Consider the following 14,516-nt stretch of genomic DNA (forward strand, 5'->3'; position numbering starts at 1 on the left):
CAATCCTGGTAGAGAATTACCCTAAAAGACTCACAGCTGTAATTGCTGCCAAAGGTGGTTCTACCAAGTTTTGACTCAGGGGGATGAAGACATTTCAGTTTTTTTTATTTTTCATTAACTGTTGTTTCACAGTAAAAATTCTCTTGCCTCTTCAAAGTGTTGAGTAGGTTGTGTAAATCAAAGGAAAAAAAATCCCATTTAAATGCATCAAGATTTCAGGTTGTAACACAACAAACTGTGAAAACGTCCAAGGGGGGGTGGGGGTGGGGGGGGGGGGATAAATACTTACTATAGGCACTGTATTGCTACATACCGAAAATTAAGGTCGGTGGGCCCCTCTCGGCTGCGAACACACACTTAGAAAAATACACCTCCACACACGCGCTTGAATACTGTTGCCATAATATGCTTACCTCTATAACTGGCACGGGACGATCTAATCAGCCCAAGTGTTGCTTTTAGGATGTGCAGTCTGATTGAATAGGCCCAACTGCGCACACTGTCTTTACCGCTGTTAATCTCCTATTAAAAATAACGGATTGCTTTCAAAACGACACTACCCAGAAGCCCAGCTACAACACTTGTATGTTATGTTTTTGTATCTTTATTTGGCCATTGGATAACGAGAACTCAGGTGGTTTTGTGGGTGTTTCATTTGGCGTTGCTCTGTTGGTCTGTCTCTTCTGCGGTGCTGCCTGCTTGTGTGCTGTGTGAGAGGAGTAGTTTGAAAAAGCAAATAACTGTTTTGTGAGAGTTCTATTGTGTGGAATAATTTTGGCGTTGTGTATACAGAAAAGTCAAAAGTACCCGAAAAAAACTATAGTCAACCTCGTGATTAAAAAAATCACTTAATTTAATTTAATGTATGTATTAATTTATTTAGTTATTATTGCAAATCCGTTACCTCTTCACCCCTCAACACAAGGAAACGACACAGTGGTTGAGATGAAACCTTGCTTTAGTTTTATGATTTATTATTTGTAATTTATCACTAACTCCTTAATAATACTATTAGCCTCTTCAACACATTTTTTTTTTAATTTGTCAAAAACAACAACAAAAAAAGTCAAGTTAAGAGGATTTTTTCGCATGCTGCTTCTTTTGAAGCAGTTAATACTGTTATCTAATCATAAGATTATTATTATTATTATTATTATTATTATTATTATTATTATTATTATTATTATTATTATTATTATTATTATATCATAACAACAACAGTATTTTGAATGTTTTAAAATCATCCATTTCTCTTTGGCTAGTTTTTCTTTCTTTTTTTATTTTTTTAACAAAAAAAGTTGTGTAATTTTATTATGCATCAGAAATAAAATAAATCCCACGGCTGCTACTCCACACCTCCAAACAAAATAAAAAAATATTAGCAGTAAAATGCAACTACATAAACCGTGACATTAGTGTGTGTGTGTCTATATATATATATATATATATATATATATATATATATATATATATATATATACATACACAAGTATATATATATATATATATATATATATATATATATATATATATATATATATACAGTACTGTGCAAAAGTTTTAGGCAGGTGTGAAAAAATGCTGTAAAGTAAGAATGCTTTCAAAAATAGACATGTTAATAGTTAATATTTATCAATTAACAAAATGCAAAGTGAACAGAAGAAAAATCTACATCAAATCAATATTTGGTGTGACCACTCTTTGCCTTCAAAACAGCATCAATTCTTCTAGGTACACTTGCACACAGTTTTTGAAGGAACTCGGCAGGTAGGTTGGCCCAAACATCTTGGAGAACTAACCACAGTTCTTCTGTGGATTTAGGCAGCCTCAGTTGCTTCTCTCTCTTCGTGTAATCCCAGACAGACTCGATGATGTTGAGATCAGGGCTCTGTGGGGGCCATACCATCACTTCCAGGACTCCTTGTTCTTCTTTACGCTGAAGATAGTTCTTAATGACTTTCGCTGTATGTTTGGGGTCGTTGTCATGCTGCAGAATAAATATGGGGCCAATCAGATGCCTCCCTGATGGTATTGCATGATGGATAAGTATCTGCCTGTACTTCTCAGCATTGAGGAGACCATTAATTCTGACCAAATCCCCAACTCCATTTGCAGAAATGCAGCCCCAAACTTGCAAGGAACCTCCACCATGCTTCACTGTTGCCTGCAGACACTCATTCGTGTACCGCTCTCCAGCCCTTCGGCGAACAAACTGCCTTCTGCTACAGCCAAATATTTCAAATTTTGACTCATCAGTCCAGAGCACCTGCTGCCATTTTTCTGCACCCCAGTTCCTGTGTTTTCGTGCATAGTTGAGTCGCTTGGCCTTGTTTCCACGTGTACCTAGAATAATTGATGCTGTTTTGAAGGCAAAGGGTGGTCACACCAAATATTGATTTGATGTAGATTTTTCTTCTGTTCACTCACTTTGCATTTAGTTAATTGATAAATATAATCTATTAACATGTCTATTTTTGAAAGCATTCTTACTTTACAGCATTTTTTCACACCTGCCTAAAACTTTTGCACAGTACTGTATATATATATATTGTTATGTGTAGTATTACTGTTGTTGTTTGATAACAGCATTTTATTTTTATTTGTTCTATTTTTTATTTCACTAAAATTAAAAATACATTCGTATATTTTTGCTTAAGATCTCCTGTTTTATTTGTTGCTTGCCAATCATATTTAATATCAAATCCTATTTTTAATTCAATAGAGCCTTCTGATATAATATTGGCATTAATGTGTTCCTCCTGCTCTTATGATCATGACAATGTGTGCATTGCAGGGAGTCTGACATCAAGTCAAAGACAGTTTGAATACCTGTGCCCCCCAGGGGACCTATATTTTAAATAGTCCCGGCAGGGGGGTTGGAGTCTAAAGTCTATCTGAATTGTGAAGAAAACCAATTCAATGTCCTTGTATTTCCTTTTCAATGTCCTTGTATTTTCATCAACAAACCCTTCACTGTTTACATTAATGGTATTCCAAAGCAATCTGCTGGACTCTTAGTACCTCAATAGTGAGCATTAATTCTAGCCAAATATTTGCACCTCCTGTTATGTTTTCAACTATTCTACGTACTGAGTCTCTACAGTTTTTGAAAGTTTATCGACTTTTATTTTAGTGTTGTTATGATCTTAAAAGGCTAGTTTCTGCACATCAGCATTGCACTGTATAGTAATTCTCCACTTCTGCTACATTTGCTTCAATATCAGTGGCGTGCCATCAGGACCTTCAAGGTATTCTCTGCTGACCAGACAGTTCCAAGTAAACCATCAGCCAAATGATATTACGTTGCCTCACTCACTTGCGTACAGTGTGCTTGCTTATACTATGAAACATGCTACTCTAATTATTATTTGTTCGTCTGACGCCTTTATCCAAGATGACTTACAGGGTTCACTAGAGGTTTTTTAAGAGTCTAGGGGTTTCCTGAAGGGGATGTGATCAGCCAATAAGAGATCTGCATTTCCCCCGCATAAGTCTAAAACAACGACCAGACGCTAAAAAAAAAAAAAACAGTTGAGGGTATTCTCCGTTTCAGTTGAAGGTCTTGAGTGAGTTTAACTAATAGGCGAGTCGAAGAATGTCCTTTTTTTTAGACAGGCGACCAAGCAGGAGTGAGCAGAGGCGGGCCATAAATCTCCCAGGGTATTCTCTGCCTCACTTGAAGGCCCTGCTTTAGCAACCAATGGGAAAGTCAAAGCTCTGACAGCTGACCAATCATTAGTGAGCAACCCCAAAACATGAATATTCCTTGGTCAGCACTGCAGTTAGGAGGATAGCTGGATTCTGCACGATATTGCTTATAAATATACATTAATAAATACAAATACCTTTGCAACATCTAATTAATTCAAATTTTATTTTACACTAAAATAAAATAAAAATGTCAGAAAACTGAGACATTATAGTCAATTTGGTTACGAATCCTTTTTCAAGGAGAACTTTCTCTGAAAAATTGGAGATTGTTAAAAAAGGGAGATATACACCACAGATCCCCGAGCTGACACAGGAAGGGAAAGGATATACTCGACACTTTCAGAATTCAAATTATGAAAGGTATTTGTGGCTTAAAAAAATGTGGGGCGGTGCGGGGTGGGGCGAGGGGGTTGCGACGACTCTGCTACCCCAGTCCAATTTGTCACGGCACGCCACTGTTCGATATACGATCACGAGACCAGTAAATTATCAGACAACTATTTGAACAATGGGTCCCTAGACTCGCCTCCACTACTATATTAATATATATTTCTAAACAAACCTACCAACATCACCAATGCTGACACACAAAGGTATACATCTTCAGCACCTTCTTGTGCACAGTACTGCATTGCCAGCTAAACAAATGGAAATTTGAGCCAGAGGAACAGATAACTGATAGTGGCTCTTGCTTCTAAACCACCTTAACAAGGAATCATCAAAAAATAAAAATAAAACACAAAATTTGGCTGATTGCAATTAGAACCACCCAGAAATACTGCAAAGATCATAAAAAAGGATCATTAAATTGACAGCTACTGGCTAAGCAATGTGTTTAAAGTTGTGTTTTGTAATAAAACAAAATGACAATATTTTTTTAAACTTTTTTATTGCTTGGTAGTAAAAATTACAGTGTATATACTACAATACAAAAAAATCTTGCTGCTGTGTACAACAGTTAAACAGTTCACCCCCTTCCCCCACCCTCTTTTTGCATAAAATGTGTATATTCATTCTTGTACAAGAATAGTTTCACATTTTTTCCCATGATTTTACCAGGCATTCTGCAGTCAATACCCTCCAAACAGGCCATTCATCTCAAAGTTACACTGACATAAAAGTATTTAACAGGCTGTCACATACCAGATTGTTTCTTTTTAACAGAAGTAATGTTATTCTTATTATTTCTTTCCAAGAAACCTGATATCTTTCAGTGGCACTTAAATGCAGAATGGGCTATATACGCAGGGGTTCAAACACATATTAATACTCAATGCTCTACATAGGACCTTTAAGCTGAATTTGGTCCTCATGGCAGTAGCAGAAAATCAACTAAAACATAGTAGCAACAAACAAGCTAAATAAATCACATATACAGTAAGAACAATACATCTCAGTGTGAAACAATGGCTGTTACATTAAAGTGGTCCTCTGGTTTCCTTTAAATGGTCTTCTCTTAGGAATACCTCACCGTCACAAGATCCTGAGGCCTATTCTTAAATCCCTGCCTATATGGTACAAAGGCATCAAGCTAAATATTATTGCCCCTCCACTACATACTAAGCATCCAGCCTGCAAACAATAAAGAGCAGGAATGAATCGCAAAGACCCCCTTAAGTATTTTCAAGTAGAATTCAAGTTCAACAGGCTTTTAGTAAAGTATCATTGTTTTGGGTTCATTTTTCTACGACTAAATGAAATGCAAGAGTCGCTACATTTACCACCACACCACTTTAACAAAATAATGCCGTTTAAAAAACAGATACAAACCATATTATTACAATTACGCAATTGTAGAAAACATTTAAGTCAGAAAAATACACTGGCAGACTTCATAGTTAAATAGTTTTCTTTTTTGTAAAGCACAGTCTTTGAAAAAGACAACCAAGGAAAAAACGGTGGAAATACTCTCTTTTTATCTAATTGTTTCACAAAGAATATGCGGTTTAAATACATCAATGTAAGCATCTCTGAACGCAGCAGACTATATTTCAGATACGTGTTCAGTGTTGGTAAAAAGGGTATCCTGACAGAAAGGGTTGACAAGGACCATCCCACTCTCTGTGTAATCACCATTCGGAGGGGAGCAAGGCTCATGGTCCTGAAATATAAAGACACAAGAAGTCACCATTCATCCATCCACACGGGAAATAACACAATTTCTTCTTAAAGACACCCATTGACAAAAAAAAAAAAGATTTAAAATCACATCATTCTTGGGTGATTCATTTCTAGCAAAATAGGTTAAAAATAGGTAATTCTTCTCACACACTTCACTACATTAGTCAGTATAAGACCCACTTGAATGAAATAAAGAACACACACAGTGTAATACATATAAGGTATGAAAAATGTTTGTACAGTGGATACATATGTTATAATGAAGGGTTATTTTCTTTGGTAGCATACCTTACCATTTTTTGAATCAGTCGAAATGATATAAACACTTATAGTCACTCAGAGGGACATCATCCAGATTTGTTTGATTAAACCCTTTATCAAAAATATTTAAAAAATCTACCATACTGTGGAAATCCCAATGTGGAGCAAAATAAATACTGTAAATAATTGCAAACATCATAAAAGATAAAGGCAAATGTTAAAAAAAAAAACAACTAATGTCTTCTTTCACAGAACCCAATTACAGTAGAACTAATTTTTCCTACATTAGTCCTCATTAAAGTCTATAACACCAGCTGATAATGGCATCTGAAGCTATGCTCTTTAATATATTTGTTGTTGTTTGAAATTATGAAAGGTATTTGTGGCTTAAAAAAATGCAGGGCGGGGTGGGGCGAGGAGGTTGCGACGACTCTGCTACCCCAATCCAATTTGTCACGGCACGCCACTGTTCGATATACGATCACGAGACCAGTAAATTATCAGACAACTATTTGAACAATGGGCCCCTAGACTCGCCTCCACTACTATATTATTATTATTATTATTTTTTTTTATTGTGTTTTAGTTATAATAGACATGACAAAATGGGAGAATGAAAAACAAAAAAAATAATAATAAAAAAGAGGGGGAGTCAGTTTCAAATGTAGTATCCCATTCTGATGCTCACTCTGTCTCTGGTTCCTTTGGAAATGAGTGCAAGGTCAAATTGGAGAACGAAACAAAACACAGCTGAATAAAAAAGATGACATGACATAAAACATGGAAACTGATAAAAGACACAAAAGTACATAAAACAATAATAAAGGAATATAATAAGTACATGTGGAAAATAGATGTTTTAATCAACATTTTAAACAATTTAGTGGTGAACATTTGGGTCTTTTTCGGAAGTGGTTTGAAAAATGACCACAATGGGTGTGCAGCTGTAATCTTGGTCCTCTCTGAAATTATAATTACATTATTTAGCACTTCTTGTAAATGCTGTCTGTTTAAAAGAGTATTACTTAGAATATAAATATTTCTGTACAACTCTTGACTTTCTTATGCATCTCCAAACAGAAGAGGGCACTGTTTACCTCAAACTGAATACTGGTACAGCATGTTATAAATACAGTCAACTCTCATTAATACAAATTTCAAGGGACCAGCAAAAAAAAATAAAAAAAAAATACTATCAGTAATACTTGTTATCAGGAGTCTAAGCCAAATGCATACTGTCCGTTTTTATTGAAGTTACACACAGTAACATGAAATCACATTTCAATTACAATACAGTGAGAAATATTATACATTTAAATTTTTATTGAAAATAGGGTTTTAAGTGAACATTTAAAAAGTAATCATTGAAAATGAACTGCACTTGAAATCTGCATGTCCCTTTCTGGTCACAGGCATTTTTAAACCACAAAAGCAGGGTGTCCTCAGGTATTGAAGAAATCGGAAACGCTGACAACTTGCATTCAGAGTTTGCTTTTCATAGGCCTGTATTATATGGTATACCAGTTTTTCAGAATGGTTGACAAAGTGTTTGCGGGAATGTTGAAATCTGCATCAACATCGCTCTTTTGCTTGTACATTGGTGCATTACCCACCGCTTTCAACACCTCCACTTTTGTCTGCAATGAAAGTGCATGTTCTTTGTGCTGCTTCATGGAAATGGCATTGATGCATGAGCACTATGCATTATGGGACAGCACTAAAATACAACGGAGGCGCTAAACTGGATGCAAGTGAATCCATTTCCAAATATCCTTTACACTCAGCTGTTCAAACTAGGGCAATTGGTTTTATTCAAATTTTTCTTCCCGGCTGGGGGCTGGGGAGCTCCAAAATAATTTGCACACACAGGAAATGTGTGCTAAGTGAATTTGTATTATAAGAAGTAATTTACAATAACCAAGTGTTAAATTTGGCCAGAACCATGCAGGAAATATGTATGATCAGGAAATGTGTTTAATCTGAGTCCGTTTTAATGAGAATTGACTATATTAGGTAATACCAGCTAAGGGATGCTGAAAATGGTCATGTTGTCCAACTGTGCAGACTGGAGTAAATGTGATATGAAAACTAGACTTTGAAAACAGAATCTTTAAGGTCTCAGTTATTCCAGTTCTTGTAATGGTAATATAGAACGAGTTCATCTGAGTCAGTTTGCAAAACTGAAGGTGATGATGGTCATTAGCTCCAGCTCTTTGTTTGTATATTACTGGCCTTATAAAGGGTACAGTTTCTATACACAGTAAATTTGTTTTCACTATGCTTTACTATATGTTGCTATGCTTGGTGTACTGCAGTCATTTTATTTATTTTTTATTTTTTTTGCATAGCTCAGACCTACGGAAGCTCATTAGCATCACAAAGAAAAAAATATTTGTTGTGTTATTACGAGACAATATTGCGTATATTACAGTTTTTGAATAAACTTCACTATTACATAATATTGTTACTGCAGTAATGTAATACACATTTTCATTCAGCCCATTTCATGATCACAAAGGTTAGGCCAGGGGTTTTCAACCTTTTGTGTGTCTGGACAAAAAAGTAGAAGCAGGGATACCCTCCTTGCAACGACGGGCAAAGTGTACTAGTTTATCATTAAACACAACCATATAACCCTGAAGAGACTGAATGTAATTAGTGACACGAGTGGTGTGAATTACTAAAACACACTATTTATTGTGAAATAACGTAATATTATCTCGCAATAACGTAACATTATCATGTACTAATGCAATATTATCTCGGAATAACATAATATTTTCTCGTAATAACGCAATAATATTTTCTTTGTGACGCCAATCCTTCTGATAAATTAAAATGTAAATGTAGTATCTGACAGTTTAAAATATTTTATAACCCAGCAATGTGCAATTGCTCAAAAGCCTCGTTGTCTCATGTGATATTTAGCTGGGAGACCCCATTGTTTTGAGTAAGTGTAAGTGGCTAAAGCTTTGGATTCCCACAGTGCCTGGCATGGAGCTTCTTAATGGTACATACTTATGTACAGGCAAATCGCTGCCATTTGCATAGCATCTTTTAAGTCGACACCTAGTCTCAAAAACAGTTTATTTTTTTTCCCTTTTCAATCCAAATCTCAACACCCTAAAATGAGCACTAGAAGTGTACCTCTGCAGTTCCTAGAGATGTGATTTCTCTGGTCAGCTCGACGGCATGTCTGTTGAAGTAATCCATAGTGATAGCATTGTTCCAGTAGCTCAGGTTGTTTTCTGGGTTTGAGGTTTTCTTCTTCCTCCTCATGCAGCACACAGTTAATAAGACTGCTGTCAAAAAAGTGAGACAAAACATTTCTGTTATCATCAGGAAGTCAGCAGGGGACCTCCTTATAATATCAGAAGTTAATTCACCTCCTGAGGCCTGGGTCTGGGTTAGGAAATTAATTTGGTGGTCTCAGCTTGGTGCTCAGTGGACACTCGTCTACATCACAAAACCAGCACACAGTTCACACAAGGCAGCAGTCTCAAGAAGACAAAGGATTGAATACACTTTTTTTTTAAAATTTAATTTAACTCCACTCTCTGTTTCTAGTCTCTGATTGCTTATTGAAATTGGTATACTATTACAATCCCCAAAACCAGTTCTCGAAATCAAAAATGAATCACAACAAAAAAAGAAAGCAATGGTTATTGCCACTTTTTTTTTTTTCAAAACGTCCAACTAGCCTTTTGAAACTGTATGTCAATTATTCTTCTTCAGGCACATCGACTACATATTTTGAACCATAAACTGAGTTACCATAGCAACAAGCCAAAGCCTGTGTTCTATTATGACTGGCTCTCAAAACAGCGGGGAGCTGATTGGTATTTAATCTTATTGCACTAAATGAGTTGTGGTAATGAAAAATAATTTGCCTTTTATTTTATAGTGTTTGTAATAGAAGTCGGCACGATACTCGAAAACCCGGGTAAAACCCGGGTTTTAAATTACCCGACGCTACTCGGGGGTCTCTTTTTACTATCCGGGTTTCGATTTATTAATTTGAGAATTTAAAGAAAATGTAGAAAATATGACAGTACAGTTGTAAGCGCTGGTCTCTGGCCGGCATAATAAAGACAACATTATAACAAGCTTTACATTAAGCCTTTTCTTAACTGACAGGATACCATAAGAACATAAGAAAGTTTACAAACGAGAGGAGGACATTCGGCCCATCTTGCTTGTTTGGTTGTTAGTAGCTTATTGATCCCAGAATCTCATCAAGCAGCTTCTAGAAGGATCCCAGGGTGTCAGCTTCAACAACATTACCGGGTAATTGGTTCCAGACACTCACAAAACCATGTGATTGTCTCCCAGGATACTGTTACCATATAGGTAATTTTCCATTTTAGATCTTATTATAGTTTCCATAAGTTTACATATAATAGAAGTCAGGCTTATTGGTCTGTAGTTACTTGGTTCGATTTTGTCTCCCTTTTTGTGGATCGGTATTACGTTTGCAATTCTCCAGTCTGTTGGTACAACCCCTGTGTCAAGAGACTGTTGCATGATCTTGGTTAGCGGTTTGTAAATAACTTCTTTCATTTCTTTGAGTACTATTGGGAGGATCTCATCCGGCCCAGGGGATTTGTTTATTTTAAGAGCTCCTAGTCCCTTTAACACTTCTGACTCTGTTATGCTAAAGTTATTTAAAACTGGATAGGAACAGGTCGACATGTGCAGCATGTTGCCCATATCCTCCTTTGTAAAAACTTGTGAAAAGTATTCATTTAATATATTTGCTATTTTTTTCTCTGCATGTATGATTTTGCCTTTTGTATCTCTTAGACATTTTACCTACTCTTTGAATGTTCTGTTGCTGTTATAATATTGGAAAAACCTTTTATAATTGGTTTTAGCCTCCTCAGCAATGCTCATTTCCATCTCTTGCTTGGCCTTTCTAACTTCCTTTTTGACTTGTGTTTGCAGTTCTAAGTACTCTTTCTGTGTACTTTGTTCTCGGTCCCTTTTAAACGCTCTGTAAAGTGCCTTTTTTCTCTGAATATTTTTCTTAATTGATCTGTTAAACCATTTTGGCAATTTTGTTTTAGATTTAAATTTGTCTACTTTTGGGATGTAATTGTTTTGTGCTTTTATTACATAACTATTAACTTACTGTATTAAAAATGTAATTATTATTAAGTGAACATGAATTTATGAGGCTGTGACATGGTAGAGGAATTCCCTGCACTGAAAAGTTCACCTCCTACCAGCAGAGGGAGGAACCTGTCCATCCTGCAAGCTCTGGCAACTACGGGGTTAATTATTTACACCCGATTCCAATCCCAGATAACGGGTTTGGGGGCGGAGCTAACGTGTAAAAAAGGGGCAGCCTCTCCACTGGTCAGGACAGAGGAGCGAGAGCACTGATGCGTTAAATGAAAGATTAAACTTTTCTGTGTATTTTTTTCATCAGACTAAGAAGGCTCAATATTGCTTCAGAAAATCGCAGAGCTGTTTCCTGCATTACGGCTGACTACGACTGGCCAAGCACGGGACTGTGGTATTTGAAGAACCATATCTTATTATGCATGCTCTTCTCAGGACCTGTGTTGTACATGTTTGTAAATAGTGTGTCGTAAAGTGACAGTACATCTTTTTGTTTTACAAATGAACTGTTTTTATGTTCATTTGTAAATAAACGTGGTTGCATTTGACAAACCAGACTCTCCCTGTACCATTCTGAGGCATCCCACATACTGAGCCCCACACCTTATATGTACTGAACAGGGACAGCATTGCCATGAACCAGGGTTGATATTATGAAGGATTACTTGATATAAATTCAATTAAGGAATCTAGTAGGAATTAAGGTGCAGTTTCTTTGTAATTACATTGCTACAGTATTAATGGAACATAAATACAGCAATACCAAACATTTTCAGTTTTACAGTAAAGTTATTTTTGGAGGAGATTTTGTGTAAACTTTAAGGTACACCACTCTAGTAGTCAGCATAGGCCTGAGTGCAATGCTTGATCCTAACCTGACCAGGACCAACCCGTATCCTGACTGATAGTTTGTAAAGGTGTAACGGGTTCCTTCCTGAGGTTTCAATGTGAGGTATAAAGGGGAATACTTACAACAGGATGAAATGAGGACACTGATGGCCAAAATAATCCACACAATGTCCACTTTGCTGAGACAGATCGTGGCCCTCTGATGAGGCTTGTCCACTTCAGTCACATGGGAGTGGTTACCAGGAAGTCCAGGCCCCTTGGTCACTGCAGGCACCTGTCTATTCAGGAAGTTCCCTGTTGCCGTGGAATCAGATTCCGTAGTGGTGGCAAAGGTCCCATTCCATGATACCATGTCATCCAAATTTGTGTTCATTACAGTGCCACTGAAAGTCGTGCTTGTCTGTGTATCACTCTCCAATGCAGTTGATGAAATATTAGCCTGTTCTTTAGAGAGACTCTGAGGCCATTGTGAGGATGGGGGCTCATTCCATGTGGGAGTTGCAAATATTAAGGATTTACCTGGCAGTTGCTCAGTCAAAGAGCTGCTTAAAGTTAAGATATCATTGTCAGTGGGGGAACCAAAAGGCACCGATGCTGTCTCAGGCAGAACCAATAGGATGGTTGGTGAGACAGAAAGGACCAGTGTCTCTGTCCACTCTTGCGAGGGGACCTCTGAGCTTCCACCTTGCCCTGCGCTTGTAAGGCCATTGGCAATTGAGACATTAAAGATTTGTGATAATTCCCGCAAAGTAATGGCACGGATGCCAGAAAGGTCAGGACTATCCAAAGAATGATCGACAAGCATTCTTGTTGAAGAGGAAGGCTGCAGTTCGGTGGTAAAGTAAGGCTGTGGGGATCCAGTGGGCCCATCTATATCCAACTCGGGCATCTTTTCTTTTAAATGTTCTGCATTTAAAGTACTGTTGTGGGGGGACTCATGGACATCCTCTCTTGTGCTGCGATGACTGATAGAAATACCCTGGAGAAGGCCTGTGATCATTTTTTTTTCCACAAGGTTGGTAGTTGGGGTGGGTTCAATTTTGCCAGAGACTGACAGTTTAGTGGCATAGTGTCCCTGGATATTTGGCAAGTTGTTTCCTTTTGTGCTGGAGTTTTGTTGCCAGACTGAACTTCCTGATATTCTGGAGGAAGTAGCTCTAGACCTGTTCAACATTGCCCCAGTGACAGAGAGGTCTTTGATGGGTCCCTGAGATGTCAGTTCCTGTACAGCAGATATCAGCTCTTCTGTCAGTGCCAGGATCAGTAGAACACCTAAAGAGTAAAAGAGGGGAGTCAGTTAGTTTCTAATAGCTAATTGAACGTTAAATAATCTGTTATGTGAACTGCTTATCAGTAAAAACTGGCTGATTTTAGAGCAACCATGTATATCCACAGTGTCAAAGTAAAAGGAGCGGAAACCCTTAAAAAAAAAAAATAATAATAATAAAAACCCTTGTAACATGCATATCACAACAATACTGTTGCAAATTGAATCCAACATTCTACAATAGAGGGGTGTTCCTTGAATAATGAGCATTGAGTTAGTTGTATATGTAAAAACAGAGAGTCTGCAGATTACATAATCAAATACAATTCTTGATGTCCCAACTATTCCCTAAATACATCATTAAGGTCATCCTTTATTTAAAGTACATAAACTTAAGAACAAAATAATGCTCTTTAGTTTTTCATTGTGCCGACACAAATCTAATTGGTTCCAGAGGGACATCCTATTAATCCCACTCAGGAGGAAATTATGCTTAGAGTATTCATGCCTAAAGCCCTTGAGTTAAAAGGTTTTTTTTTTTTTTCATCTGGGACTAGATATGTAAACCACCACACATATTTTACCTTTCAAACATTTTGTATCTATCTATTTATCTATAGTTTTTAGATGGTTAACTTTTTATATAGCCAGACAGTTCACACACAATATTCAAAATGCAGGTGAACGTCTTTGTAGAGCTAAACACAGTTCACTGGCTTCCTGCACTGGCTCTGCTCTGCTCTAGGGTGTGCTGTCCTAGATTGCTACTGAACAATCATTGTTTCAGGAAGTTGGAGGACATGATGAGTGTTGTTAGCCCCAAAGCTGTAGTGATTAAGGTTTACTGCTGGAGCAGCAGTGTTATTTCTGCCTTTCTTTGATTAAATAACTGTTTACTTTAATGCGTAGTATTAGTATGCTACTGGTTTCAGGCAAAATTCTAGGAAAAGACAATGGGTTAAGAACCTCATTCCAGATCCCCAGGAAGAAAAAACACACACCTAATAAAAGTTACCAAGCCAGAAACTCATTTAATTTAGGGTCTTGTAAGTAGTCTTAATTGGTTTTTTCCTTTCTGAAATGATAACAATTTGAACAACTTTTGGATATCTTTTCAAATACATGTTAATTATGCTAAGCCCTAGTGATAGTATAGGCCTCAAACTTGTACACAGGAGGAATT

General features: G+C 36.9%; 1 protein-coding gene across 3 annotated transcripts in view; it reads right to left on the reverse strand.

The window, feature by feature from the left end:
• Positions 1-4,589: 4,589 nt before the first annotated feature.
• The window catches only part of LOC117435492 (transmembrane protein 108-like), a 137,633-nt gene continuing 127,706 nt past the window's right edge, over positions 4,590-14,516 (reverse strand). For 2 of the 3 annotated variants that reach the window (XM_059014687.1, XM_034058693.3), the window contains 3 exons: positions 12,190-13,338; positions 9,241-9,395; positions 4,590-5,812 (listed from right to left, as the gene is read on the reverse strand). In XM_059014687.1, coding sequence (XP_058870670.1) covers positions 5,696-5,812; positions 9,241-9,395; positions 12,190-13,338 — 1,421 coding nt within the window. In that variant the 3' untranslated portion in view covers positions 4,590-5,695. The remainder of the gene's footprint in view (positions 5,813-9,240; positions 9,396-12,189; positions 13,339-14,516) is intronic. The other variant, XM_034058695.3, reaches the window with a different exon arrangement.

Source organism: Acipenser ruthenus, chromosome 3 (genome assembly GCF_902713425.1).
Source record: "Acipenser ruthenus chromosome 3, fAciRut3.2 maternal haplotype, whole genome shotgun sequence".
NCBI classification, from domain to species: Eukaryota; Metazoa; Chordata; class Actinopteri; order Acipenseriformes; family Acipenseridae; genus Acipenser; species Acipenser ruthenus.